The sequence below is a fragment of the Myxine glutinosa genome, chromosome 7 (assembly GCF_964187855.1).
Source record: "Myxine glutinosa chromosome 7, kmMyxGlut1.1, whole genome shotgun sequence".
In the NCBI taxonomy this organism is placed as follows: domain Eukaryota; kingdom Metazoa; phylum Chordata; class Myxini; order Myxiniformes; family Myxinidae; genus Myxine; species Myxine glutinosa.
In genome coordinates this window covers 147,593,627-147,619,348 of record NC_136267.1, presented here as the reverse complement: position 1 = coordinate 147,619,348, position 25,722 = coordinate 147,593,627, and the positions used below count along the sequence as shown (strand labels likewise).

General features: G+C 46.5%; 1 protein-coding gene across 1 annotated transcript in view; it reads right to left on the bottom strand.

Annotated features, from left to right (window-relative positions):
• LOC137431726 (uncharacterized) overlaps window positions 1-25,722 on the bottom strand; it is a 188,095-nt gene that overhangs the window by 23,223 nt on the left and 139,150 nt on the right. Inside the window, exons 42-45 of the mRNA XM_078782396.1 lie at window positions 25,009-25,131; window positions 24,784-24,836; window positions 16,333-16,385; window positions 11,445-11,524 (exon numbers count right to left, since the gene is read on the bottom strand). Of these exons, the coding sequence (XP_078638522.1) occupies window positions 11,445-11,524; window positions 16,333-16,385; window positions 24,784-24,836; window positions 25,009-25,131 (309 nt within the window). The remainder of the gene's footprint in view (window positions 1-11,444; window positions 11,525-16,332; window positions 16,386-24,783; window positions 24,837-25,008; window positions 25,132-25,722) is intronic.

Sequence of the window (25,722 nt, the reverse complement as noted above, 5' to 3'; positions counted from 1 at the left end):
GCTTGAGTGACAGAACTTCTTGGAGAGGATTATTCAGAAAGTGGATGGGCGGGTTGTCCAGTCGGTCTTTTCGGAGAGACATCGTAAGAGTGTGAGATTTGTCAGGATTGAAAGACCTGTTCCACTTGTTTGCCCAGTCAGTGATTTTGTCCAGGTCTGCAGAGAGTGAGGAGGCTGCAGACTGCCGATCTGAGGGATGAGGAATGGAATGGCAGAGAGTGGAGTCATCAGCAAAGAGATAGAGAGGATTTTCAAGAGAGTCGGAGAGATCATTGATGAAGACCAGAAAAAGCACAGGGCCCAGAACACTGCCTTGGGGAACTCCAGCCTGAACAGGAAGAGGAGATGAGAGAAACCCATTCAGGTCCACACGTTGACTACGACTAGAGAGGAAGTCCGCCAGCCATGCGTGGAGATTTCCATGGATACCAAAGGAGGAGAGTTTGGTGAGCAGAGCGGGGTGGCAGACCGTATCGAAGGCACCTGATATATCGACGGAGACAGCTCTAATTTCCTGTTTGGCATTGAGGACCTCCATCCATTGTTGAGATAGCAGAATCAGCATGTCCAGAGTAGAGTGACCTGGTCTGAAACCAAATTGATGATCAGAGATCAAGACATTGGAGAAGAGGAAAGATTTCATATCCGAAGCAATGATGGATTCCATGACTTTGCTGATAATTGGGAGAAGGCTGATTGGTCTGTAGTTGCTAGGATCTGTTTTTGCACCTTTTTTGGAGAAAGCGGTGATGTTGGCTGATTTCCAAGCAGATGGCAGTTGACCTTGAGCAAAAGAGAGGGTGAAGAGAACAGAGAGAGGGAGTGAAAGAGCGGAAGAACAGGATTTTAGGACCCGTGGGCTGATGCAGTCAGGTCCAGTTGCAGAATCAGAGTCGAGGGCTGACAGAAACTTTTCCACCTTGTCAGGAGGAAAGGACACAGAGTCCAGGAGCAGCTGGGTACGACTGGGTAGGGTTTGGGACACAAGATTTAGAGGCAAACACAGAGTTGAGGCATTCAGCTTTTTCACATGCAGAGTCAGCTGTGTAGCCGTTTGAGGTAAGGGAGGGGATGGAGGGGGAACAAACACCAGAAACAGATTTGACCAGACGCCCCCAGGATTTGGAAGAGGGAGACAGATAAGAGAGTTCGGTCTTGAGAACGGAGAGATATTGTTTCCTGGCTCTCCTGAGGGTGGACACACACTTGTTTCGGGCTTTGTGAAAGGAAATGAGATTTCCTTCCGTTGGATTTGCTTTCCAGGAGACGAAGGCAAGTTGTTTCTGGGCAACAGCCTCACTACAAGATTCTGTGTACCATGGATGGGAGGAAGGGTATGACAACTGAAGACGAGATGGGATAAATCTGTGCATGAGAGAGAGCAATTTACTTTGGAAGAATTTCCAGGATGAGTTGATGTCAGAGGTGGTAGAGATGGGAGACCAATCCAGATGATTGATGGCTGCTTGAAGACCGAGCCAGTTGGCCTGAGTGAAATGCCAGACTCGTCGACGCTGAGGAGGCTCCCTGAGAATGGTCAGAGAGATGTCCACTTTAACAAGCACATGATCAGATGAGCCGATTGGAGCAGAAGAACAGCGGACATTTTCAGGGAAGTTAGTCATAACCAAGTCCAGAAGAGAAGATGCTCCGTTGACTAAAATCCGGGTCGGGAAATTGACAGATTGTGTCAGTCCTAGTGAGTCGCAGAAGTCCTATGCTGAGGAGCCTTGGCTGGTGAGAGTGGTCCCCACACCCAGCCAACTGGCATGGTGACAATTGAAATCACCACATGAGGAAGAGCGAGTTGGGATGAGTCGATAGAAGTTGGTCCATATTATCAGACAGCGAGATGTAGATGGAGTCATCACTGTTTGGTGGACGGTACAACACACATATGAACAAGAGGTGGGAGTGAAGGGGAAGCCGGAGCCAGAGGTATTCCTGGGGGTGAGGTGGAGAGAGGGCAGTGCAGGGCGAGTGAGAAAGAGTTTTTGATAAAGATAGCAACCCCACCTCCAGGACAAGGCTCAGGTCTATCATACCGGAGGAGGGAGTAACCCGGGAGAGATACTAAGGAATCAGAGACATCATGAAGGAGGAAAGTTTCTGTTCAGCAGATCACGTCTGGTTTGTCAGAAGCAACCTGCATGGAGAGATCAGTTAAGTTTGAACGAAGGCCCCAGATGTTTGAGGTCCATACCGTTAATGAAGAGGAAGGGGGGGGGGCATCTGATACAGAACAGGGGGGGGAGGTAGGGTAAGATGTGGAAGAGGAGGAAGAGGTAGGGAGAGCTGTTGGAGGTGTGTCAGAGATTTCAGAATAGCTCGGAGAAAGGGAAGAATGGGGCGGACAAAAGGTTTGATGGTGATTGGGTGAGGCACAGTGAGGTGTTATTTGAGGAGGGGGAAGAGCGAGGCAGAAGGTTGGGGGAGATGGAGGTGAGAGTTGGAAGGGGGAAGAAGTGGGGGGGACGCTTTGAGGGGGGGGGGGGAGTGAGAGGGGGGAAATGGAGAAGAAATGAGGGTGGGGAGATTTGAAGGGGAGGGGCGAGGGGGAGTTTATGAGGGGAGGGGTTAGGGGGGAGTTTCGGAGGAAAGGAATAAGGGGAGGGATTTGAAAGGGATGGGAGATGGGGGAGATTTGGAGGGGAGGGATGAGGGGGGAGTCTTTGAGGGGAGGGAGAGTCTTGGAGGGGAAGGGTGTGGGGGGAGTTTAGGAGGGAAGGGGCAAGGGGGGGGGGCGATTTGAAAGGGATGGGTGATGGGGAGGATTTGGAGGGGAGGGGCAAGGGGGAAGATTTGAAAGGGATGGGTGATGGGGAAGATTTGGAGGGGAGGGGTGATGGGGAAGATTTGGAGGGGAGGGGTGAGATTGGATTTGGGAAAGTGTACGATTAATGGGAAACGAACATTTATTGCAAAATGAGTTTCTTGTGACCTTCGAGTCAAAAATACATTTGAGGACGCTGGAGGGGGGGTGGAGAGCAGGAGAGTTTAGGGAATGTATGAAAGAGGCAATGTCAGAGATTGAATTTTTTTTTGGAATGAATAGATTTGGTGAGCAAGTCGGAAGCAACCTTTTAAAGAAGAAGAAGAAAAAGGTGTTATAACACACGACAGAATACAGAACTTCAGGGGAAAGTTTAAACATTTTAAAGTTTAACAGTGAAAACTATCTGGGGAAATGTGGGTGAAACACGAAGAACAAATAAGAACAACGAATAAGAATAGAGAAGAATTTTTTGTTTTTGTTTTTTTTGTTTTTGAGTTGATATTATTAGGTTCAGATTTTCAGAACCCAATTCAGATTCGGTTCAGACATACATGGTAGCGGCCATCTTGGATTTTGAAGTGGCGATCAAATTTTCAATAGGGTTCTTCCTTATGCCTAGATACACCCACACACCAGATTAGACGTTGGTACTTCGCTTATTTTTCAAGATATTCTGCTCACAATGTTCAGACATACATGGCATCAAACATACATGGCGGCGGCCATCTTGGATTTTGACGTGGGTTGCACCCACACACCAAATTCGAATGCGGTCCTTCGCTTCCGCACGCATGCACACACGGACGGGAAAACCATAGTCTCCCTTTCGCACCACGGTGCGACGGGGGACGAAAAGAGGGAGCGGAAGGCAAAATGGGGAGCGAAGGGGAAACACACAAACACAACATTTGAGAGTAGGGAGATGTGTGGGAGGGAGAGGGATTGGGGGGAGGAGGCTTGGGAAGGGGGGGGGGGGATTGAAGAGAGTGAGGGAGTTTGTTTCAGAGGTGGGAAAAAAGAGGAATGAAGGAGTGAAGGTGAGCAGAGTCTTGATTTTGGCAGTTTAACCATAAGAGGGTTGCAGGCAGATATTGTGCGACCTTTATGAATATTTGGGGGACAGAGCCCAGAGAGAGCTGGGGGGAAAGGCCAGAGAGGAGTCGGTAGAAGACGGAAAGACCACCAACCTGCCTGCAGTGAGTGAGTGAAAGGCCCTTGGAGTTAGCTTCATCGCGGGAGATTCCAATGATTCTGAACGCTTTGGTTTCAACAGCCGAAAGACGAGCTCGGTGTGAGGCAGGAGCACCAGCCCAGAGGGGAGAGCAGTATTCCATTGAGCTGCGGGTGAAAGTCTTGTATGTGGTGAGGAGCTCAGGTGTGCCAAGTGTTACGTGGTCCTCCCGGTAACTACCTGGTCTTGGTGACCCCCGGACCGTGGGCGGAACCCCGCCAGAAAGATATATGATTTTCCGCTTTCGTAACGCAATCAATATGAAAGACACAACAATTCAAGTCAATAAGAAACCCCCACACCAAGGATCCGGATTAAATGGATAATATATTCCCAATCAATCAACAACAATCAACCCTTAATCAACAATATTACTAAGATGTAGACTCATCAACAATAGCTCTAAGATGGCCATCTTATATATTCCTCCCTTGAGCCCCACTCACGACTCCCTCCATGGTCAATGTCTCTCACAATGTCTCTGTACTCCTGTAGTTCGATCTCCGCGCGCGGGCGGTTGAACGGACCCTTCCTGACGTGCTTCCACCATGCACGTCCCGTACCGGGAACGGCTGCTGCCGCGGACACCTCGGCAGCCCACCGAGGTCGGTGCTCGTGATCGCGGCTTCGGGGCTCGCAAAGCGTGCGAGGCCCAAGGCGCCTGCCGTACGCATCCTTGTAGACGTTGAGGTAAACGGTGCCGGACGCTGCGTTCCGTGCAGGAATGCACGGCAATTTGACGCGTAACCGGTAATTACCCCGCACCTGTAACTCCTCTCGCCAGACGGGCTTTTCCAACTCAGCGTTCCCAACGCTGATCAATATCGACACCACTCGCGTCGGAGCTGGGCAAGGAAACTGAAGATGGCCGCTTTCTCCCCGGACCTCGTGTCTTTTTTTTTTTCTTCTTCCGGTTCACCATCCCGTTTCCGGTCTCCTGTTATCCGGAGCGCCTCTAACCATTTAACCACAACAACCTTTCATCGAATAAACATGAATAAGCAATGACCTGAATAGTAATTCACCTACATCCAGAATCCGTAACACTCCCCCCCTTCAAGAAAGAAAGTTTGAACCCCGCGAAAACTTTCGTTGCAGGTCAACTTTGATAAACAAACAAGATATCTCACACCCCAAATCATCAGTTCCCCCGGGCCACAATTATCACATCTCAAAAATAAAGCAACAAAATTTCACCAAAACCCCCAGAGATTTCCAAAGGTAATTCACTCTGGACAAAGCCCCAGCCCTTTACATGTTCAATTTCCCGTTGGACTCCTGCCAAGCCAAACTCCATCTCATGACCCTCTGACTTTGACTGTCAGTTTCTTGTGAATGAAGGTTAAGGGGTGGTCACCAAAGCCCCAAGGTTAAACAACTCGATAGCACTTTTTTGGGAGGCCAAGCTGAGTATTCACGACACGGATGCCTTAAGGAATGTGGAGTTCACGGTTAGTCCGGGGAGGAAAGTTCAGTACATGGACGCCTTTAAGAACGTGGAGTTCACGGTTAGCCCGTGCAGGAAAGTTCCCTACCTGGACGCCTTTAAGAACGTGGCGTTCACGGTTAGTCCGTGTAGGAGCCCAGGCTCGGCGGCTCCGAAGTATATAGTGCTTCAACTTCTCCTGACTCCTAACAGTTACGGTGGGGGCCCTTGTCACAGTAGCCACCTGACTGGCGGTCTCCTTCTCGGCCAGTGCTCTGACAATCATTCTTTCGGGAGGTGCCGTAACTCTGGGACCCATTGGAATATCGGCTGCTGCCAACACCAAAACTACCGCCAAGTTGTCCTCTTTTGTAGACCTCTCGACGCCTACGAAATGCCTTCCCTACTGTTATGGTCCGACCCTCCAAATCCTTCCCATTCCAATTCTTTTCTGCCTCTCTGGCATATTTTGTGCTTGCAAACGTGACAAAGCCGAACCCTCTTGACCGTTGCATTTCCCGGTCTTTTACCAACCGCACTTCCACCAGCGGCCCATATCTGTTGAAGACAGAGGTCAGAACGTCTTCCTCTGTTTTGAAGTTCAGTCCCCCTACAAATAACTTGGTACTTTTGTCGCCATCCCGAGCTGGTGTGGTGTTCTTTTCCCTGCTGTGCTCATTACCAACCCTCGGGTTACCATAAACTTGCCTCCCGGCCAAATCATTCCCGATAATCACAGATACTCCCTCTACAAGAAGCGTGGCTTGTAACCCGACGGTGACCGGTCCTGACACCAAATCGGATTCCAAATGGATGACATGAAGTGGGGCACTAACACAGCCACCGATCCCTCGTAACCGAACACTATCCCCAGTTGCTGTACTCTTTGACAATGGCAAAATGCCTTCAAGCATTAAGGATTGATGGGCTCCTGTGTCCCTCAATACCCTAACAGGTCTTGGGTTAGTCAAGTCTCCTTCCAGTGAGACAAACCCCTCATAAATAAATGGTTGGTAACTCTTCTGTGGGCGATTTCTTACATTTGCCATCGCATTCGGAGTTGTACTAGTCGGACTCCGCTCTGGGTTGTCCCTTTTCATGAGGTAACAACTGGACATCAAGTGTCCAGGTTTTTTGCAAAAGGCGCAAGTAGGCCCAGAGGAAAAACTCGTGGTCTGCCTCGGGCCCCCCGGAAAATAAGTTTGTCTAGGGCCCGTCGCCCTCCGATTTCGAACAGTTCAGGTATCAGCGTTGTCCCCATACTCATCTCGAGGCCGCCGCCATGTATTGTCGTTCTCCGCACCTGCTGTTCCACAACTCCCCTGCGGAAATCTAGGCGAGGAGTTAGGTTCGTGGACCCCTATCCGGTGTGTTAAGGCAGAATCATCTGCCATGGTGGCTGCGTCCCACAACTTCGGTACTTTCTTTTCCTGCAGGTACACTTTGATGTCCTCGTGGACACACTGTTGAAATTCCTCCACCAGGATCAAGTCACGCAATGCTTCGAAGTCGTTCCCGACTCCTTTTGACTCACACCACCAATCAAACATGTTTTCTTTCACTCTGGCAAACTCCACATGGGTCTCACTCTCCCTCTTCCTGGCATTCCTGAATTTTTGCCGGTAAGCTTCAGGAACCAACTCATAGGCTTTGAGAATGTGCTTCTTCAATACCTCATAATCTGCACATTGGTCCATTGGTAGCGCTGAATAAATATCTTGAGCTTTACCCACCAGCACACTTTGCACTTGTATGGTCCATTGGTCCAGGCCTCCTCCGGCCAGTTTAACTGTCGAGCCACTTTCTCAAAGTGTGGAAAAAATTTAGCGACTTCCTTTTCACTGAAGGGTGGAACCAGCCTCACATGTCTGCCCACATCCCAGGTGTTCTGGCTAGGTGTCGGCCCAGTCAGCAAGGGTGGTACCTCTCCCCGTTCTCTCATTAACTCCAGCTCCTTGAATTTAATTTCTTGCTGAAGCGCCATGTCACGTTCCTTTAATTCCCTTTTGGCTTTTCTCTCCTCTGCTTCGAGTTCCCTTGCAGCTCTCCTCTCCTCTGCTTTTCTCCCTTCTAATCTTAACTGGAGTTCTCGTTCCACTCTCCTTTCCTCTGCTTGTTTCTCTTCTCTCCTCTCTTCTACTTTCCTTTCTTCTTCTGCTCTTTCCTTTTCTGCTTTCCTTTCTTCTTCTTTTAACCTTTCCTGGAGTTCTCGTTCCACTCTCCTTTCCTCTGCTTGTTTCTCTTCTCTCCTCTCTTCTGCTTTCCTTTCCTCTTCTGATCTTTCTTTTTCTGCTTTCCTTTCTTCTTCTGCTCTTTCCTTTTCTGCTTTCCTTTCGTCTTCTGCTTTCCTTTCTTCTTCTGCTCTTTCCTTTTCTGCTTTCCTTTCTTCTTCTGCTCTTTCCTTTTCTGCTTTCCTTTCTTCTTCTTTGATCCGTTCCTGGCTCCGTAATTGCAACTCCAGTTTCCGGAGCTCAACATCTTCTGGTTCTTCGGGTAGCCACTCCCAGGCTAACTCGTCCCATGTTCCTAATCCCACCATAGATTTTATCACCGCGGTCTGCAACTCTGCCTTCCTCAAATTAGTTCGGACCTCCAAGTTAAAATGTTTGGCCAATTTCAAGATGTCCGATTTTAGTAACGCTCGGAACTGTGCCTCACTCGGGGTTACCGCAAAGTTCTGTGCCACAAACGCCATGGTGCCTATCGTTAACACCTGTTAACCTTCACCCAAGACTTTACCACAATTTCCCAAAAATTTACCAATTAATAATTAATTAATTAATGTTAATTAATAAAAATATTATTTTATTATTTATACAATTTTATATCCCGGAATTCAATTGGACGAGCCCCCAATTCTGTTACGTGGTCCTCCCGGTAACTACCTGGTCTTGGTGACCCCCGGACCATGGGCGGAACCCCGCCAGAAAGATATATGATTTATACGCTTTCGTAACGCAATCAATATGAAAGACACAACAATTCAAGTCAATAAGAAACCCCCACACCAAGGATCCGGATTAAATGGATAATATATTCCCAATCAATCAACAACAATCAACCCTTAATCAACAATATTACTAAGATGTAGAATCATCAACAATAGCTCTAAGATGGCCATCTTATATATTCCTCCCTTGAGCCCCACTCACGACTCCCTCCATGGTCAATGTCTCTCACAATGTCTCTGTACTCCTGTAGTTCGATCTCCGCGCGCGGGCGGTTGAACGGACCCTTCCTGACGTGCTTCCACCGTGCACGTCCCGTACCGGGAACGGCTGCTGCCGCGGACACCTCGGCAGCCCACCGAGGTCGGTGCTCGTGATCGTGGCTTCGGGGCTCGCAAAGCGTGCGAGGCCCAAGGCGCCTGCCGTACGCGTCCTTGTAGACGTTGAGGTAAACGGTGCCTGACACTGGGTTCCGTGCAGGAACGCACGGCAATTTGACGCGTAACCGGTAATTACCCCGCGCCTGTAACTCCTCTCGCCAGACGGACTTTTCCAACTCAGCGTTCCCAACGCTGATCAATATCGACACCGCTCGCGTCGGAGCTGGGCGAGGAAACTGAAGATGGCCGCTTTCTCCCCGGACCTCGTGTCTTTTTTTTCTTCTTCCGGTTCACCATCCCGTTTCCGGTCTCCTGTTATCCGGAGCGCCTCTAACCATTTAACCACAACAACCTTTCATCGAATAAACATTAATAAGCAATGACCTGAATAGTAATTCACCGACATCCGGAATCCGTAACACAAGGAAGGACTTCGCACGACGGAGGATGCCCAGTCGGCGAATGGCTTTGGAGGCCAGAATGAAATGTGGTTTTCCCAGGAAAGATCATGGCAGATAGTGAGACCCAAAAGCTTGAGTGACAGAACTTCTTGGAGAGGATTATTCAGAAAGTGGATGGGAGGATTGTCCAGTCGGTCTTTTCGGAGAGACATTGTAAGAGTGTGAGATTTATCAGGATTGAAAGACATGTTCCACTTGTTTGCCCAGTCTGTGATTTTGTCCAGGTCTGCAGGGAGTAAGGAGGCTGCAGACTGCCGATCTGAGGGATGAGGAATGGAGCGACACAGAGTAGAGTCATCAGCAAAGAGATGGAGAGGATTTTCAAGAGAGTCAGAGAGATCATTGATGAAGACCAGAAAAAGCACAGGGCCCAGAACACTGCCTTGGGGAACTCCAGCCTCCAGGATGTTTATATGAATCGTTTAAAATAAAAAAGCCTTCAATTTCTGATATTTTACCTTTTCATTTGGGCTTCCCAATTGCAGGGTGGGTACTGTTGCTCGTAATAAATTCATATAGCAACACCACCAATTATGTCGAAACGTAATTACACCACTACCAGCCTTGCGTCGCCTCAACTCACACCTACATCACTTTATAAACCATACCTTTTATTCTCGAACGTTTTCAGAACTTACAAGACTGATAGAAACACCATAATACATCACAAAGTACAAAATTTGGAGATTGCAAAATCGTCGACAGAACAACTGTACGTTTGTGTACTTGAATACAGCTGTCATTAATCAAAAAGAGAGGAATATCACCGGTAAAAAGTGAAATATACACAAAGAATTAAGTTAAGCACCCCCCCGTTTTTTTACAACCTCGCACATTACAAGTTTGTTGTCGTCAAAACAGTGTAATATACCCATGATATTGCTATATTTTCTGGAGAAGTGATATTATGGTCACATAAAAACATAACAATCATGCCGTTTTCAATATTTTATTCTGAATAATTTAAGGTGAAATTTTTTGGGAATTTTAGGCATATTTTCACCTCAATTTAAGTATGGAGCTATAGGTCCATCACGGACAGTGTGGATGACGTTTATGTTTTCTAACGTACAGTCATTGTTCTGAGAAGACCTCTAGCGATCTTTGCGTCAATAACGTGTGTAGGACCCACGTGATCGGATGGAGCAAGGTGCTGTGACAACCATCCCCTGGCCTGCGTACAGTCCTGACCTGAACCCCCTCGAGCACGTTTGGGACATGTTGGGACGACAAATTGCGAAGATGGTCCCTCCAATAGCCAATCTGGATGAATTGGAACGTGCATTACATCGGGAATGGAACAACCTGCCACAGCAACGCATACGACGGCTTACAGGGTCTATGAGACGTAGGGTTGAGTCAGTGATCCGATCACGTGGGTCCTACACACGTTATTGACGCAAAGATCGCTAGAGGTCTTCTCAGAACAATGACTGTACGTTAGAAAACATAAACGTCATCCACACTGTCCGTGATGGACCTATAGCTCCATACTTAAATTGAGGTGAAAATATGCCTAAAATTCCCAAAAAATTTCACCTTAAATTATTCAGAATAAAATATTGAAAACGGCATGATTGTTATGTTTTTATGTGACCATAATATCACTTCTCCAGAAAATATAGCAATATCATGGGTATATTACACTGTTTTGACGACAACAAACTTGTAATGTGCGAGGTTGTAAAAAAACGGGGGGGTGCTTAACTTAATTCTTTGTGTATACAATACGGGAAGTGGCGACGTTAGGAACGCATCCCACGCTTATCTTATTAATGTGAATAACAACGAGAACGACACTCCACAACGTCATGACATCGACTGATATGCCTCCACACACATTATTCATACTTGCACCAAGTTTGATTTCAATTTATTCTGCTGCTCTCAAGTATCACATTTTTCTGAACATGACCTCTGACCTCACCAAAATCACAAAATCACCTCACTTCTCACGTTTGATGCCAAAATATAATCAGTTCATCTTCGCATCACAATATACACTTATACCAAGTTTAGGGAAAATCCCATCACTGATTCACACGTCAGAACAGTGACAGATTTTTTTTTACCTAACATGCCCTCTGACCTTTGGCCAGTCAGCGGAAGCAAAACAAAATGTTTTGATTCAGGACGTTTTGATAATCATCACACTTTTCAGAACGAATCCCCGATGCAAACCGGACTATTACTGCAAAAAGGTAATCGAATGTCTTGCTTACCACGACGTGCCCCACATCGTACTCTTCATCCTCATCACTGCAAGGACTCTCATCATCCTCATCATGATGGAGAGAAGATCCTGGAAAGAAGAGACAAAATGAACATAAAACAGATATTGTGACAGAAAAAGATCAATGGACAGAATATCATGTGTTCAGACGTGTGTGCATTGTGTAAATTAGACATCAATTTCACAAATTAGTCTTCGTCTTCTTCTTCTCCAGCCAGGTGTTCACATACCATGTCCTCTAGTAGGAGGTCAAGGGCTGAGAACATGCAGAATTGGCTTAAGTCTTTCAGGAACTGGTTGGCTAGGCCTGGCATAATTGCAGTGGGTAAAGTCAGGAATTTGTAGTTTGCTCAGGGTGCCGGCGTTGACTTGACAAACTCTTCATGAAAGACACCAAGAGATGTTTAATGTCTCCAAACTAATGCTGCCAGACAGAATACCCAGCACAAGGTCCATCTGAGGTAACACACATTTGTGACCAAAAACAAAACCTGTGAAGCACCATTTGATTTAATGAAACAGATGGAATCACCAGAAAGGACATTGATCAGGATATGCTTTCCACAGTTGGAAATGAGGGGAAGCTGGCATTTCTGGCATTTACCCTTCGTCGGACCAAAAAAGCCAAAAACAGTCTGACACAGGGCCTCACGGGCAAGACGTGCATGGGCTTGCGGTCCCCATGACAATCTTCTCCATTTTGCCCTATTTTCTGCATCTCTCCTTGTTAACCACCTTGCCCGCATTTCTTCTTCCACCATCTTTAGCCAAGTCTTTCTCGGTCTTCCCCGTCCTCTACTTCCTTCTACATTCATTTCGATCACTCTTCTCAACCAGTCACTTTCATCCTACCTCAACACATGACCAAACCATCTCAACCTGTTCCTCTTCACAGCATCAATCACAGGCTCTATTCCCATCATCTTTCGCAATTCATCATTTGTATTCCGCTCTCTCTCAACGATACTCCGCATATCCACCGAACCATTCGCATTTCCACCCTTTCCAGCCTTCGTTGCTGGTCTCCGTTCATTACCCATGTCTCGCTCCCATAAATCATAACACTTCTCACACATGCAGCATACACCTTTCTCTTCAGCTTCAACGACACTCCCCTCCTCATCAGCACGCCACTTAGTTCCTGAAACTTCTTCCATGCACATCTCACTCTTGCAACCGTTGCCGAGTCTGATCCACCTTCTCCATTCAGCATGTCTCCGAGGTAGCAAAATGTTTTCACACCTTCCAGCTTCACGCCGTCTCCAATATCCAACTCAACATTTCCTCCATCTGCAACTCCCTCTGTGCACACCTTACATTTGAATGTCGCTGCCACACTGGTTAGTGACCCTCTCAGAACACTACATTTTTGATGAACACACTCAGCGCACATTGTACATTGAATGGAGTTCACTCCGACACCCTTCCTGCACATAGCACACGGCCACTTCCCAGTTCTTTCCACCTCACCACATGCCATCACCTTAGTCTTTCCTATATTCACCTTCAGACTTTTTGTCTCCATACATTCCTTCCACTTGTTCATCTTTTCCTTCAGTCCATCCATACTTTCAGCAATCAACACCAGATCATCTGCATACAACAACTCACACGGTAAACCCTCCTTTACGTTCTGAGCCAGCACCTCCATCACAGCTACAAATAGTAGTGGACTTAGTACAGACCCCTGATGCACTCCCACCTTCACCTCAAACTCACCACTGTTCCCATCCTTCGTCCTTACAACTGTGCGCGCTCTTTTGTACATTGCCATCACTCCTCTGATCAACCATTCTTCCACTCCTAACTTCCTCAATGCTCATGTCAATACTTCACGTGGAACCCTATTGAATGCTTTCTCCAGATCAACAAACCCAAGAAACAACTTCTTCCTCTTCTCCATGTACTTCTCCTGCAACTGCCTCACAATAAAGAGCGCGTCTGTCGTTCCTCTTCCTGGCATAAATCCAAACTGCATTTTGTCGATCTTCACCTTCTTCCTTATCCTCCTCTCCAACACACTTTCCAATACCTTCATTCCATGCTCCAATAACTTTATCGCTCGGTACGAGCCACACTCCAGAGGGTCACCTTTCCCCTTGTATAGAGGTACGAGGGTACTCAGTTCCCAATCCACTGGAATGCGGCCTTCCTTCACCACCAGATGACAGATCTCTGTCATTCTCTTCACACCCCAACTTCCTGTTGCCTTCAACATATCTCCCACAACTCCCGTCGGCCCTCCCGCTTTTCTACTCCATTGCTTTTATCGCTTCCTCAACTTCCTTCTCAGTTATCTTCTCTGCCGGTCCTAAAACTGGGTTACTCTCCATGTTGCCATCCCATTCATTCTCTGTATTCAACAGCATTTCCATATATCTTTTCCATCTTCCTTTAATTCCATCTGGGTCCACAACGATTTGTCCCACTTCATCCTTCAAGCAACTCACCCCCATCACATCACACCTCTCTTTCGCTATCTGCTTTGAAATCCTGAATACCGCTCTCTGACCCTCTTCTGAGTCCAAGCTTTCTCCCAACATTTTCCTACATGCCTCCTGCGCCTTTGCTACCTCTTTCTTTGCAGCCTTCTTGGCTGCCTTATAACTTTCATGCTCTGCTTTTTCTGCTCCCATACCCTTCGCCTTCTGCCACTCCTTGAACTTCTTCCTCTTCTCGTCAATCCTCTCTCCAACTTCCTCATCCCACCACCATGTTTCCGAGTGACTCGGTGGTCCTTTTGTCCATCCACATACCTCACCAACGGATCCCAACAGACTATCTTTCGTTGACATCCAACCACGTTCAAGCTCAACCACATCATCCTCGACCATACTCAGCCTCTCTTTTAATGCCTCCCTCACTGTCACCTCTTTCAACCTCCACACCTTCATTCTCGGTTGGTACTTCACCCGCCAAGCTCTCCTCGCACCTTTCACCCTTATGTCGCAGACAACCAAGTGGTGCTGTGAAACAGCCTCCTCCCCCGGGATCACCTTTGTGTCCCGGAGGTGCCCCCTATCTCGCCTACGCACCATCAGGTAGTCAACGGTTGACGTCGACCCACCTGACGTGTATGTAACAAGCTTATTATCCCCTTTCTGGAACTGAGTATTACAAATCAACAAATCAGCTCCATCAGCAAACTCCAAAATCCTTTCACCTTCTCAATTTCTCACACCATATCCGTAACCCCCATGAACTCCCTCAAAACCGTCCATACTCCTTCCCACATGTCCATTTAGGTCTCCTCCTACCACAACAACTTCCTCATCTTTCACGTTTTCCATCAGCTTCTCTATCGCACACCAGAACTTGTCCTTCTCTTCATCGCTCCGACCAACCTGCGGCGCATATCCCGAGATGACGTTCACAAAGAGCTTTCCAATCATCTTTTTCAACCTATCACTCACTCTAGTCACACTCACTACACTCTCTACAAACTCCTCAGAAAACAGGACACCAACACCATTCACGCCCTCCGGGCACCCTTGCCACACAAACTTGTATTTCTGTCCCTGCCTACCCTTCACCATTCTCACACCACTTCCCTTCCATCTCGTCTCTTGCACACAACATATGTCCACTCTTCTTCTGACCAATACTTCCACCACTTCTCCTGATCTCCCTGTCATTGTCCCTACATTCCATGTCCCAAACCTCAGAAACCGATCTCCACTTCGGGCTGCACCCTGCCCATATGTAGTTGTAATTGTCATGGTTCTCTTTTTGAGGCAATGTTTTTATGGCCGGATGCCCTTCCTAACGCCAACCGTCTTAGTCGCCTCTTACGACACACAGGGATATGGTGTACCTATTCTAACCAGGGTACACACCGGGATAAAGCTTTGAATAAAACCAAACGGGTTTAGTCCCGAACAAATAAACAGAGAATGAAATCAATAATAACGATATACAATGAAGTAAAATAAATCCGATAAAAACTGAGGCGTCAAGTCACAATCACAGACGGGGCGAGGGACACAAAATGGCGACATATCTCTGGTGGAAGCGGTTGAGAGGACTGTTGTTGGACAACAATGAAGAAGGCAAATTTTGGTTCGTAGATGGATATTAAAGGGATTTATATTTTAGAACCAGACAAAGCAGACTTCTTCCACGTTCATATTTAGCACAAGACTGTGGAGTAGCAAGCATCATTGGCTGAGAAGGCGGATATACCGCTGATGCCCTCTGCTGGTCATGGCAGGAATTTGGAATTCGTCCAGGGTGCCAGAGATAGCTTGCCTACTCTTCACGAAGGACCATGTGATCTTTAACGCTCACCACCGAATGTTGGCAGACGGGACACCCAGTTTAACCACCATCTCACGTCATCCAGCCTCCTGACCATGATCTTTATGAACCGCATTAACCCTTCCCAACCCAAACATATTATTTGCTTCTTTCCTCCAACTCATCATGTCGTTTAACATTTTCATTGAAATTGAATTGCTCTCTCACCATCATCTGGTACCATCTGCGATCCAGAGGTTGCCTCTTACAGATCACCATTCAAAAGATTATTCTGCATTTTTAACTTCCTCATCTGTTCTTGTCTGTTCATTTTAATGCTTGCCTTCCTCCTCTTCCATCAATATTACCAATCAGTATTATTTTGTGTTGGTTGAGGTGATGCTCAGCTCAGCTTGGCCAAATATTACACATGTGATGCCTCTGCGCTATAGTTACACCTGTGACCGAGTGAAGCTGTTGAAACCGCCATGGCATTACTGGAGGATCAAAACAAAAAGTTTGGACCATGTACAGGAAAGATTACTGTGATGAGAGGAAAGTTGTTTGTGTCACTGTCATGAGGAACAAGCAGCCACCACCAACAAATTGAAAAAGTGAAAATATTAACTCTCAAAACTCACCAATTAGCGGCTCTTCTTCAACAGATACATGTGATAATTTGGACTCGGCATTCCTGCAGAAAATAAAGATTTTGTGAAGCTGTCGTTAAATAAATGTCACAAATAAGAAACAATGTCACAATAAAAATGCAGTGGGGAAGGTGATAATCAGACTGCATCAGTTCATGGCGTTTTCTGCATTGAGACAGCAAACTACACCCTGCACTGCGCTGCGCTGCCCTAGCAAGTATTTTCAAACACAGTTGACAATGAAGCCAATAAATGTCACATGGTAAAGAGGGGGGGGGAAGATAATCAGTGTTTTTTTAAACCACACTTTCCCCTTTCCTCTTTCATGTCCCAAGCTCCCACACTCACCTCCGAGTTGTCTTGCCTGGAATTGAATCCTAGAGAGTTCTAAAGTTCTAAAGGTTCATTCTACAGGTCCATAAAGGAAAATGATACAGGGTTCCAAAGGGTAATTCTTATGGGTTTTGTTTTTTTCTCTCCGTGTTGGTTCTGAGGCGTCAAAAGCTTCTGGTGTACATGAACCGCTGCAGGTTACAAGCATCGGTGCTGTGGTTACATGAGTGGGTGCACATGTGGATATTTGGAGAGGCGAGTGTTTCCCGAGAAGAAGAAAACAAGATTGAAAGTCTACCAGCGGCATAGCTGGACTTGTTGATACTTCAGTTGAAGAGGATAATATGACCTGACCTGGATAGGAATACCAGTTAGCAAACAATGTAAGTGTCAATTTTTTTTTGAAGTACTGCAGGTCTCTAAGCTGTCTGTTACCAGAGAAGTAAAGATACTGCACTGATACACTGGTTTATTCCATATGTTCGGTGGAATGTACCTATTCTCCCTTGCGGTGAGTGAGTGATAATTCACTTACCGAAACGCGACCGTTTGTCTGGCCCATTACCAGATGGGCTCATCCTGATTGACAGGATGGTTGGGGGGGATTCATGAGTCGCAGGAGATACTGCACTGATACACTGGTTTATTCCATATGTTGAGTCATCAGTGAACCATACAGCGCTTCAATCCAATAACTTTGCAGTCACGACAAAGGGATTGCAGTGTTACAATTATATTCACTGTATCATTTTTATTTATGTTATTATTATTATTATTACGAAAATGAAAGTACTTTATGAAGAAACCTGGACTAATTTGTCCGAAACAGCCTGAAGGCGAGCCATGAATGGATGAAGCCTAAGGCCAAAAGGTTTTTTTTTTTTTTTTTTTTTTGTATACAAGATCGAGGCTCGTGACAGAGCTAACATTAATCACACAAAAAGTCAAACCGACATATAAAACACAAAAATAAGGTGAGCGGAAGACAAGATGGGGAGACAGGGGGAAGGACACAAACACAACATTTGAGAGCAGGGACATCGGGAGAAATGTGGGAGGGAGAGGGCTTGGGGGATGAGGCACGGGAAGGGGGGGGGGTGGGAGAGGTATAAAACTCATGGACACTGCTGGGACCTACAGCAAGGAAATCGGTTTCAAAAAAGGTGGATCTGGGGTGAATTAATGGGGGTAGAAAAGATCAAGGTTTTGGATGGGGGAAGATAAGAGATGGTGGTGAACAGCTGTTTTGAAGACCTGGAGGGAGGAGTGCGATTGAAGGGAGTGGGAGAGTTTGTTCCAGAGGCGGGATAAAAGGGGAATGAAAGAGTAAAGGAGAGCAGAGAGCCTAGATTTTGGCAGTTTAACCATAAGAGGGTTGCAGGCAGATATTGTGCGACCTGAAGGAATATTAGCGGGACAGAGCACAGAGAGAGCTGGGGGAGCAAGGCTGGAGAGGAGTCGGTAGGAGACAAAGACCACCAACCTGCCTGCGGTGAGTGAGTGAAAGGCCCTCGGAGTTAGCTTCATCGCAGGAGATTCCAATGATTCTGAAAGCTTTGGTTTCAACAGCGTGAAGCCGAGCTAGGCGTGAGGCAGGAGCACCGGCCCAGAGGGGGGAACAGTATTCCATTGAGCTGCGGATGAAAGCCTTGCATGTGGTGAGGAGCTCAGGTGTGCCAAGGAAGGACTTTGCACGACGGAGGATGCCCAGTCGGCGACTGGCTTTGGAGGCCAACTTGGAAATGTGGTTTTCCCAAGAAAGCTCATGGCAAATAGTGAGACCCAAAAGCTTGAGCGACAACCTCTTGGCGAGGATTGTTGAGAAAGTAGATGGGAGGGTTTTCCAGTCGGTCTTTTCGGAGAGACATCGTAAGAGTGTGAGATTTGTCAGGATTGAAAGACATGTTCCATTTGTTTGACCAGTCTGATTTTGTCCAGGTCTGCAGAGAGTGAAGAGGCTGCAGACTGCCAATCTGAGGGATGAGGAGTGCAGCGGCAGACAGTGGAGTCACCAGCAAAGGGATAGAGAGGATTTTCGAGAGAGTCGGAGAGATCCTTGATGAAGACCAGAAATAGCACAGGGCCCAGAACACTACCTTGGGGAACTCCAACCAGAACAGGAAGGGGAGATGAGAGAAATCCATTCAGGGCCACACGTTGCCTACGACCAGAGAGGACGTCTGCTAGCCATGAGTGGAGATTTCCATGGATACCATAGGAGGAGAGTTTGGTGAGCAGAGCTGGGCGCCAGACCGTATTGAAGGCATGTGATATGTCAAGTGAGACAGCCCTGATTTCCTGTTTGGCATTGAGCACCTCCAACCATTGTTGAGACAGCAGAAGCAACATGTCCAGAGTAGAATGACCTGGTCTGAATCCAAATTGATGATCAGAGATCAAGCCATTGGAGAAGAGGAAGGATTTGATATCCAAAGCAATTTTTTTTTTTTTTGTATACTGAATCGAGGCTCGTGAAAGAGCTAACATGTATTTCACAAACAAATCAACCAGACAAACAAAATATACAAAAAGAGGGAGCGGAAGACAAGATGGGGAGAGAAGGGGAAGCACACAACCACAACATTTGAGAGTAGGGAGAAGTGTGGGAGGGAGAGGGCTTGGGGGCAGGAGGCGTGGGAGGGGGAGGGAGGGGGGGAGAAGTATAAAACACAAGGGGACCGAAATTAGCGGGGGTAGAAAAGATCAAGGTTTTGGATGGGGGAGGATAAGAGATGGTGGTGAACAGCTGTTTTAAAGACCTGGAGGGTGGAGTGGGATTGAAGAGAGTGAGGGAGTTTGTTCCAGAGGCGGGAGAAAAGAGGAATGAAGGAGTGAAGGTGAGCAGAAAGTCTTGATTTTGGCAGTTTAACCATAAGAGGGTTGCAGGCAGATCTTGTGCGACCTGTAGGAATATTTGGGGGACAGAGCCCAGAGAGGGCTGGGGGGGCAAGGCCAGAGAGGAATCGGTAGAAGACGGAAAGACCACCAATCTGCCTGCGGTGAGTGAGTGAAAGGCCCTTGGAGTTAGCTTCATCGCGGGAGATTCCAATGATTCTGAACGCTTTGGTTTCAACAGCATGAAGACGGGCTAGGTGTGAGGCAGGAGCACCAGACCAGAGGGGAGAGCAGTATTCCATAGAGCTGCGGATGAAAGCCTTGTATGTGGTGAGGAGCTCATGTGTGCCAAGGAAGGACTTCGCACGACGGAGGATGCCCAGTCGGCGACTGGCTTTGGAGGCCAGATTTGAAATGTGGTTTTGCCAGGAAAGATCATGGCAAATAGTGAGACCCAAAAGCTTGAGTGACAGAACTTCTTGGAAAGGATTATTCAGAAAGTGGATGGGAGGGTTTTCCAGTCGGTCTTTTTGGAGAGACATCGTAAGAGAGTGAGATTTATCAGGATTGAAAGACATGTTCCATTTGTTTGCCCAGTCTGTGATTTTGTCCAGGTCTGCAGAGAGTGAGGAGGCTGCAGACTGCCGATCTGAGGGATGAGGAATGGAGCGACAGAGAGTACAGTCGTCAGCAAAGAGATAGAGAGGATTTTCAAGAGAGTCAGAGAGATCATTGATGAAGATCAGAAAAAGCACAGGGCCCAGAACACTACCTTGGGGTACTCCAGCCTGAACAGGAAGAGGAGATGAGAGAAACCCATTCAGGGCCACACGTTGACTACGACCAGAGAGGACGTCTGCCAGCCATGCGTGGAGATTTCCATGGATACCAAAAAGGAGAGTTTGGTGAGCAGAGCAGGGTGCCAGACCGTATCGAAGGCACGTGAAATGTCAAGGGAGACAGCTCTAATTTCCTGTTTGGCGTTGAGAACCTCCATCCATTGTTGAGAAAGCAGAAACAGCATGTCCAGAGTGGAGTGACCAGGTCTGAAACCAAATTGATGATCAGAGATCAAGCCATTGGAGGAGAGGAAAGATTTCATATCTGAAGCAATGATGGATTCCATGACTTTGCTGATAACTGGGAGAAGGCTGATTGGTCTGTAGTTGCTGGGATCTGTTTTTGCACCTTTTTTGTGCAAAGCGGTGATGTTGGCTGATTTCCAAGCAGATGGCAGATGACCTTGAGCAAAAGAGAGGGTGAAGAGAACAGAAAGAGGGAGTGAAAGAGCGGAAGAACATGATTTTAGGACCCGTGGGCTGATGCCGTCAGGACCAGTTGCAGAATCAGAGTCGAGGGTTGACAAACTTTTCCACCTTGTCAGGAGGAAAGGACACAGAGTCCAGGAGCAGCTGGGTACGACTGGGTACGGTGGGGACAGAGAGGGATGGGTTTGGGACACAAGATTTAGAGGCAAACACAGAGTTGAGGCATTCAGCTTTTTCACGTGCGGAGTCAGCCGTTAAGCCGTTTGAGGTGAGGGAGGGGATGGAGGGGGAACAAACACCAGAAACAGATTTGACCAGACGCCACCAGGATTTGGAAGAGGGAGACAGATAAGAGAGTTCGGTCTTGAGAACGGTGAGATATTGTTTCCTGGCTCTCCTGAGAGTGGACACACATTTGTTTCGGGCTTTGTGAAAGGCAATGAGATTTCCTTCCGTTGGATTTGCTTTCCAGGAGACGAAAGCAAGTTGTTTCAGGGCAACAGCCTCACCACAAGATTCCGTGTACCATGGACGGGAGGAAGGGTATGACAACGGAAGACGAGATGGGATAAATCTGTGCATGAGAGAGCAATTTACTTTGGAAGAATTCCCAGGATGAGTTGATGTCAGAGGCGGTAGAGATGGGAGACCAGTCCAGATGATTGATGGCTGCTTGAAGACCGTGCCAGTCGGCCTGAGTGAAATGCCAGACTCGTCGGCGCTGAGGAGGCTCTCTGAGAATGGTCAGAGAGATGTCCACTTTGACAAGCACATGATCAGTAGAACCGATTGGAGCAGAAGAAGAGCAGCAGACATTTTCAGGGAAGTTTGTCATAACCAAGTCCAGAAGAGAAGATGCTCCGTTGACTGAGATCCGGGTCGGGAAATTGACAGATTGTGTCAGTCCCAGTGAGTCGCAGAAGTCCTTTGCTGAAGAGCCATGGCTGGTGAGAGAGGTACCCACACCCAGCCAACTGGCATGATGACAGTTGAAGTCGCCACATATGAGGAAGAGAGAATTTGGATGAGTTGATAGAAGTTCGTCCATGTTGTCCGACAGCTAAATGTAAATGGAGTAATCACTGTTTGGAGGACGGTACAGAACACATATGAACAAAAGGTGAGAGCGGAGAGGAAGCCGTACTCCTGGGGGTGGGATGGAGAGAGTGCAGTGCAAGGAGAGTGAGGAAGAGAGTTTTTGATAAAGATAGCCACCCCACCACCAGGACAAGGCTCAGGTCTATCATACCTGAGGAGGGAGTTACCAGGAAGAGATATTAAGGAATCAGAGACATCTTGAAGGAGGAAAGTTTCTGTTAAGCAGATCACGTCTGGATTGTCAAAAGCAACCTGAATGGAGAGATCAATCAGGTTTGAGCGAAGGCCCCGGATGTTTGAGGTCCATACCGTTAATGAGGAGAGAGGGGGAACATCGGGTGCAGGACAGGGGAGGAGAGGGGTAGGGTCAGATGAAGGATGAGAGGGGGGGTCGGGAGAGCAGTTGATAGTGTGTCAGAGATTACAGAAGAGTTACAAGAAAGGGAAGGATCTGGAGGACTAAAGGTTTGATGGTGATGGGATGAGGCGCAGTGAGGGGTTGTTTGAGGGGGGGGGGGGGGGGGTTGGCAGAGGAAAGTAGAAGGTTGGGGGAGGTGGAGGTATGAGATAGAAGGGAGACGAAGGGGGGGCTGGAGGCAGCTTTGAGAGGAGGTCGGAGGGGGGAGAATTTGGGAGGGATGGTTGGGGGAAGATTTGAAGGGGAGGAGTTGTGGGGGGGGGAGTTTTTAATGGGAGGGGCAAGGGGGGAGTTTAGGAGGGGAAGGGCAAGGGGGAGACTTTAGGAGGGGAGGGGCAAGGGGGTTGATTAGAAAGTGGATGAATCATGAAAGCTGAACATTTGTAACAAATTTGGTTTATTGTGATTTTCAAGTTAGCAATCTGTTTAAGAATGATGGAGATGGGGTGGAATGAATGAGAATTTAGAGCATGTAGTGAGAAATAATTATAAGAGATTGATTATTTTTTTGAAATGGAATTAGTTTAAGAGGAAATTGAAAGGAGCCTTTTAAATAGGAAGAAAAACAGCGTGTTGTAATAAACCACTGAATAAAACACTGCAGGGGAAAGTTTAAACATATTTAAACAGAACCATGAATAACAGTCTCATATTCACAAAGCTACCAATGGGGAGAGGGCCTTGAGGGATGAGGGACAACCACGAGTCACTTGAACAGGGCAAAAGGTGGTAGGCAAGGCGATAATGAAGAAGGCAAGGCGATAATGAAGAAGGCAAGGCAAGTATTATTGTTGGAAGACGCGTAACACCTACGCTTTCGATATTTGATAGTCGTTTAAACAATCGGTTTGTTTGTTTCACACAGAAAGAAAAATCTAAAGGTAGAGCATAGTGATTGTGATGCATGACAGGTTCAACAATATGTTTGTCCTGAATGGCATTTTAAATCAAGATGGCGGTGTGTGGAGTCAGCCGTCGTACACCATCATGACATCACAGACAATCACATCATATCATCCCTGTCATGTGAGCAGATCCTCAGCTCTGATTTGTGTACTTTTGTGAAGGACATACATACATACGGACAGACAAACACTGTTCCAGACGGCTTTGCCCGATGCCGTAAAAACTGATGTGTTTGTGGGGACTCAGGTTTTGATTTTATTAATGTTTAAAAGTCCCAGCCTCACAAAGCTGAAGCATTTTGGGCTCTTGCACGATTTATTCTTATGATGTCATCGTTTTGTGACATCATTTTTCACTGCTGCTGACAAAGTTTAAGACTCGACTCAAACAAATCCCGAGAAAAATCGAGAAAAAACATTTGACTTTTTAAACAGAAAAAAATAAAAATAAATAAAAAAGTCGCACAAGTCCGAAGGAAGCGGTTCAGTTTGGCATTTTAAATATGAAATTGGCAAAGCCGAGAAACGTACAAAATCCGTTAAAATTACCCTTATCAAACCGATTGAACCAGCGTTTAGAACCCTTTAGAATTATCCTTTTGAACCTTTGAGAATTGTCCCTTGGATACCTTCAGAATTGCACCTTAGAACCAATTAAAATGACCCTTTGGAACCTTTAGAATGAAAAAATCATTTAGGTTTACGAACATAGCCATCTATATTGAAGCGGCTTCCCCGCGTAAAAACAGTGGTGACTTGATTTTGAAGCCCCTTCCTGAACAGACAGACAAACAGACTGGCGAAGAATAGATAAATAGACGAGAAAGGGCATTCGGTGGAGCCAATACCTATGCAAGGTTCAGCAGTTTATGTTTTGTATCCCAACAATAGGCCGGATCCGATTCCGGACGTGAACCAAAATCGAATCGACTTGTTTTTGACATATATGCAAATCATACACCTGGTTTTGCTATAACTCGTCCACAATATCATGCTGAAAATCGTTTTTGGCATTATCACTCAATGGTGAAAAATCACTTAAACTTAAAAAATTATCGTATTGGCATTGCGATATTCATCAAATTTGAATCAATTCTGCAATATATCTGATTTAGCATGAGATTATCACTCAATGGTGTGAATCGCTTTTTAAAATCTCAGATGCGAATCTTCACCAAAATTTCGTCCTTGTCACACACTCAAGCCTCCACCAAATTTCTCCGAATCCATCCACAACTCTTTGAGAAATCCTGTTCACAGACAAACAAACAAATAGACAGACAGGAGTAAAATTCCATAACCTGTGCCCACCGATGGTGGCAGAGCGACAAACATGGAGTCAACGGATCTGGTCCGAACACTTAGCTTTGATAAACTTGAAGGACACATGGCACGATTCAAGCCATTAAGAGTGTGGTGATCCGTGACCTGGACGGAAGTTCATGTTTATTTTGTTAAAGACTTACCCTGCTGCCCAATTATCAGTTAATGCTCTCTATCACCATGCTCTTCCATGATACTCCATGTTGCAGAGAAACAATAACAATGGAAGATGGAAAAACAGAACAAAAGGAGCGTCGGTTACCTGCAAATATTAATCGGGTCATTTTCCTTGAACCATGTGTGGTTCACAATCTCCTGCAAAACAATGGATGTGTTGGAATCAAATATGAACACGATCATGAAACACCTCCACTGGTGAGCAATTGCATTTTGATCCACAATAACAGGAAGTCAGTTACCCCAGCATGTGTGAACATTCTTATTCATGCAAATAAAACTGCATATGAAAACTGCATCAATCCCTCACCGTCATAGTGAGCCTCTCCATTGGATCCTCCCGAAGCATCGCAGCCAGAAGAGAAACCAATGTTTCCCTTGCAAAGGTTGGTGGACTGTTTTCCACATTGAAGTCAGTTTTGCCATATGACATCTGCAAAGAAGTAAAACAAATGTATTTTGACCGAATCCCAAACAATCGTCGCAATCTAATACTAACATTTGCATAATAAGCACATTCCAAACAAGCACTCATTGATGCAATAACCAAGGTTTGACTCAAAACGAATAAAATACATTTTCATTCACCAAATAAGTTATGGTGCACAACGCAAAAGTTTTTTTTCTTCGCTGAAAAAGAAACCCTGTCAACTCAATAATTGGATATTAAGTATGAACAACAACTCGGACTCGCACCTAACTAACAACTCGGACTCGGACTAACAACGTGTATAACTGCTATTCGTGGTTCCGCTATTCGCAGAATCCACATATTCACGGTTGATAAAATCCACATATTCACAGTTTCGCTATTCGTGGAAAAACGCAAATACACGGTTTTTTTTCTTTTCGTGTGTGTTCTGTGAAATCGCGGTTTTTCCCTCCCTATTCGCGACAGTGTTCCACGAATTCGCGGTTTTTCAGGGGCGCACAAAAAGAAAATTCACAAGCAGCGAGCTTGACACATTTATAAAACTCGTCTTTTACCAGCCATGCACACAGCAGCTGGAAAAATGCAAAAAAC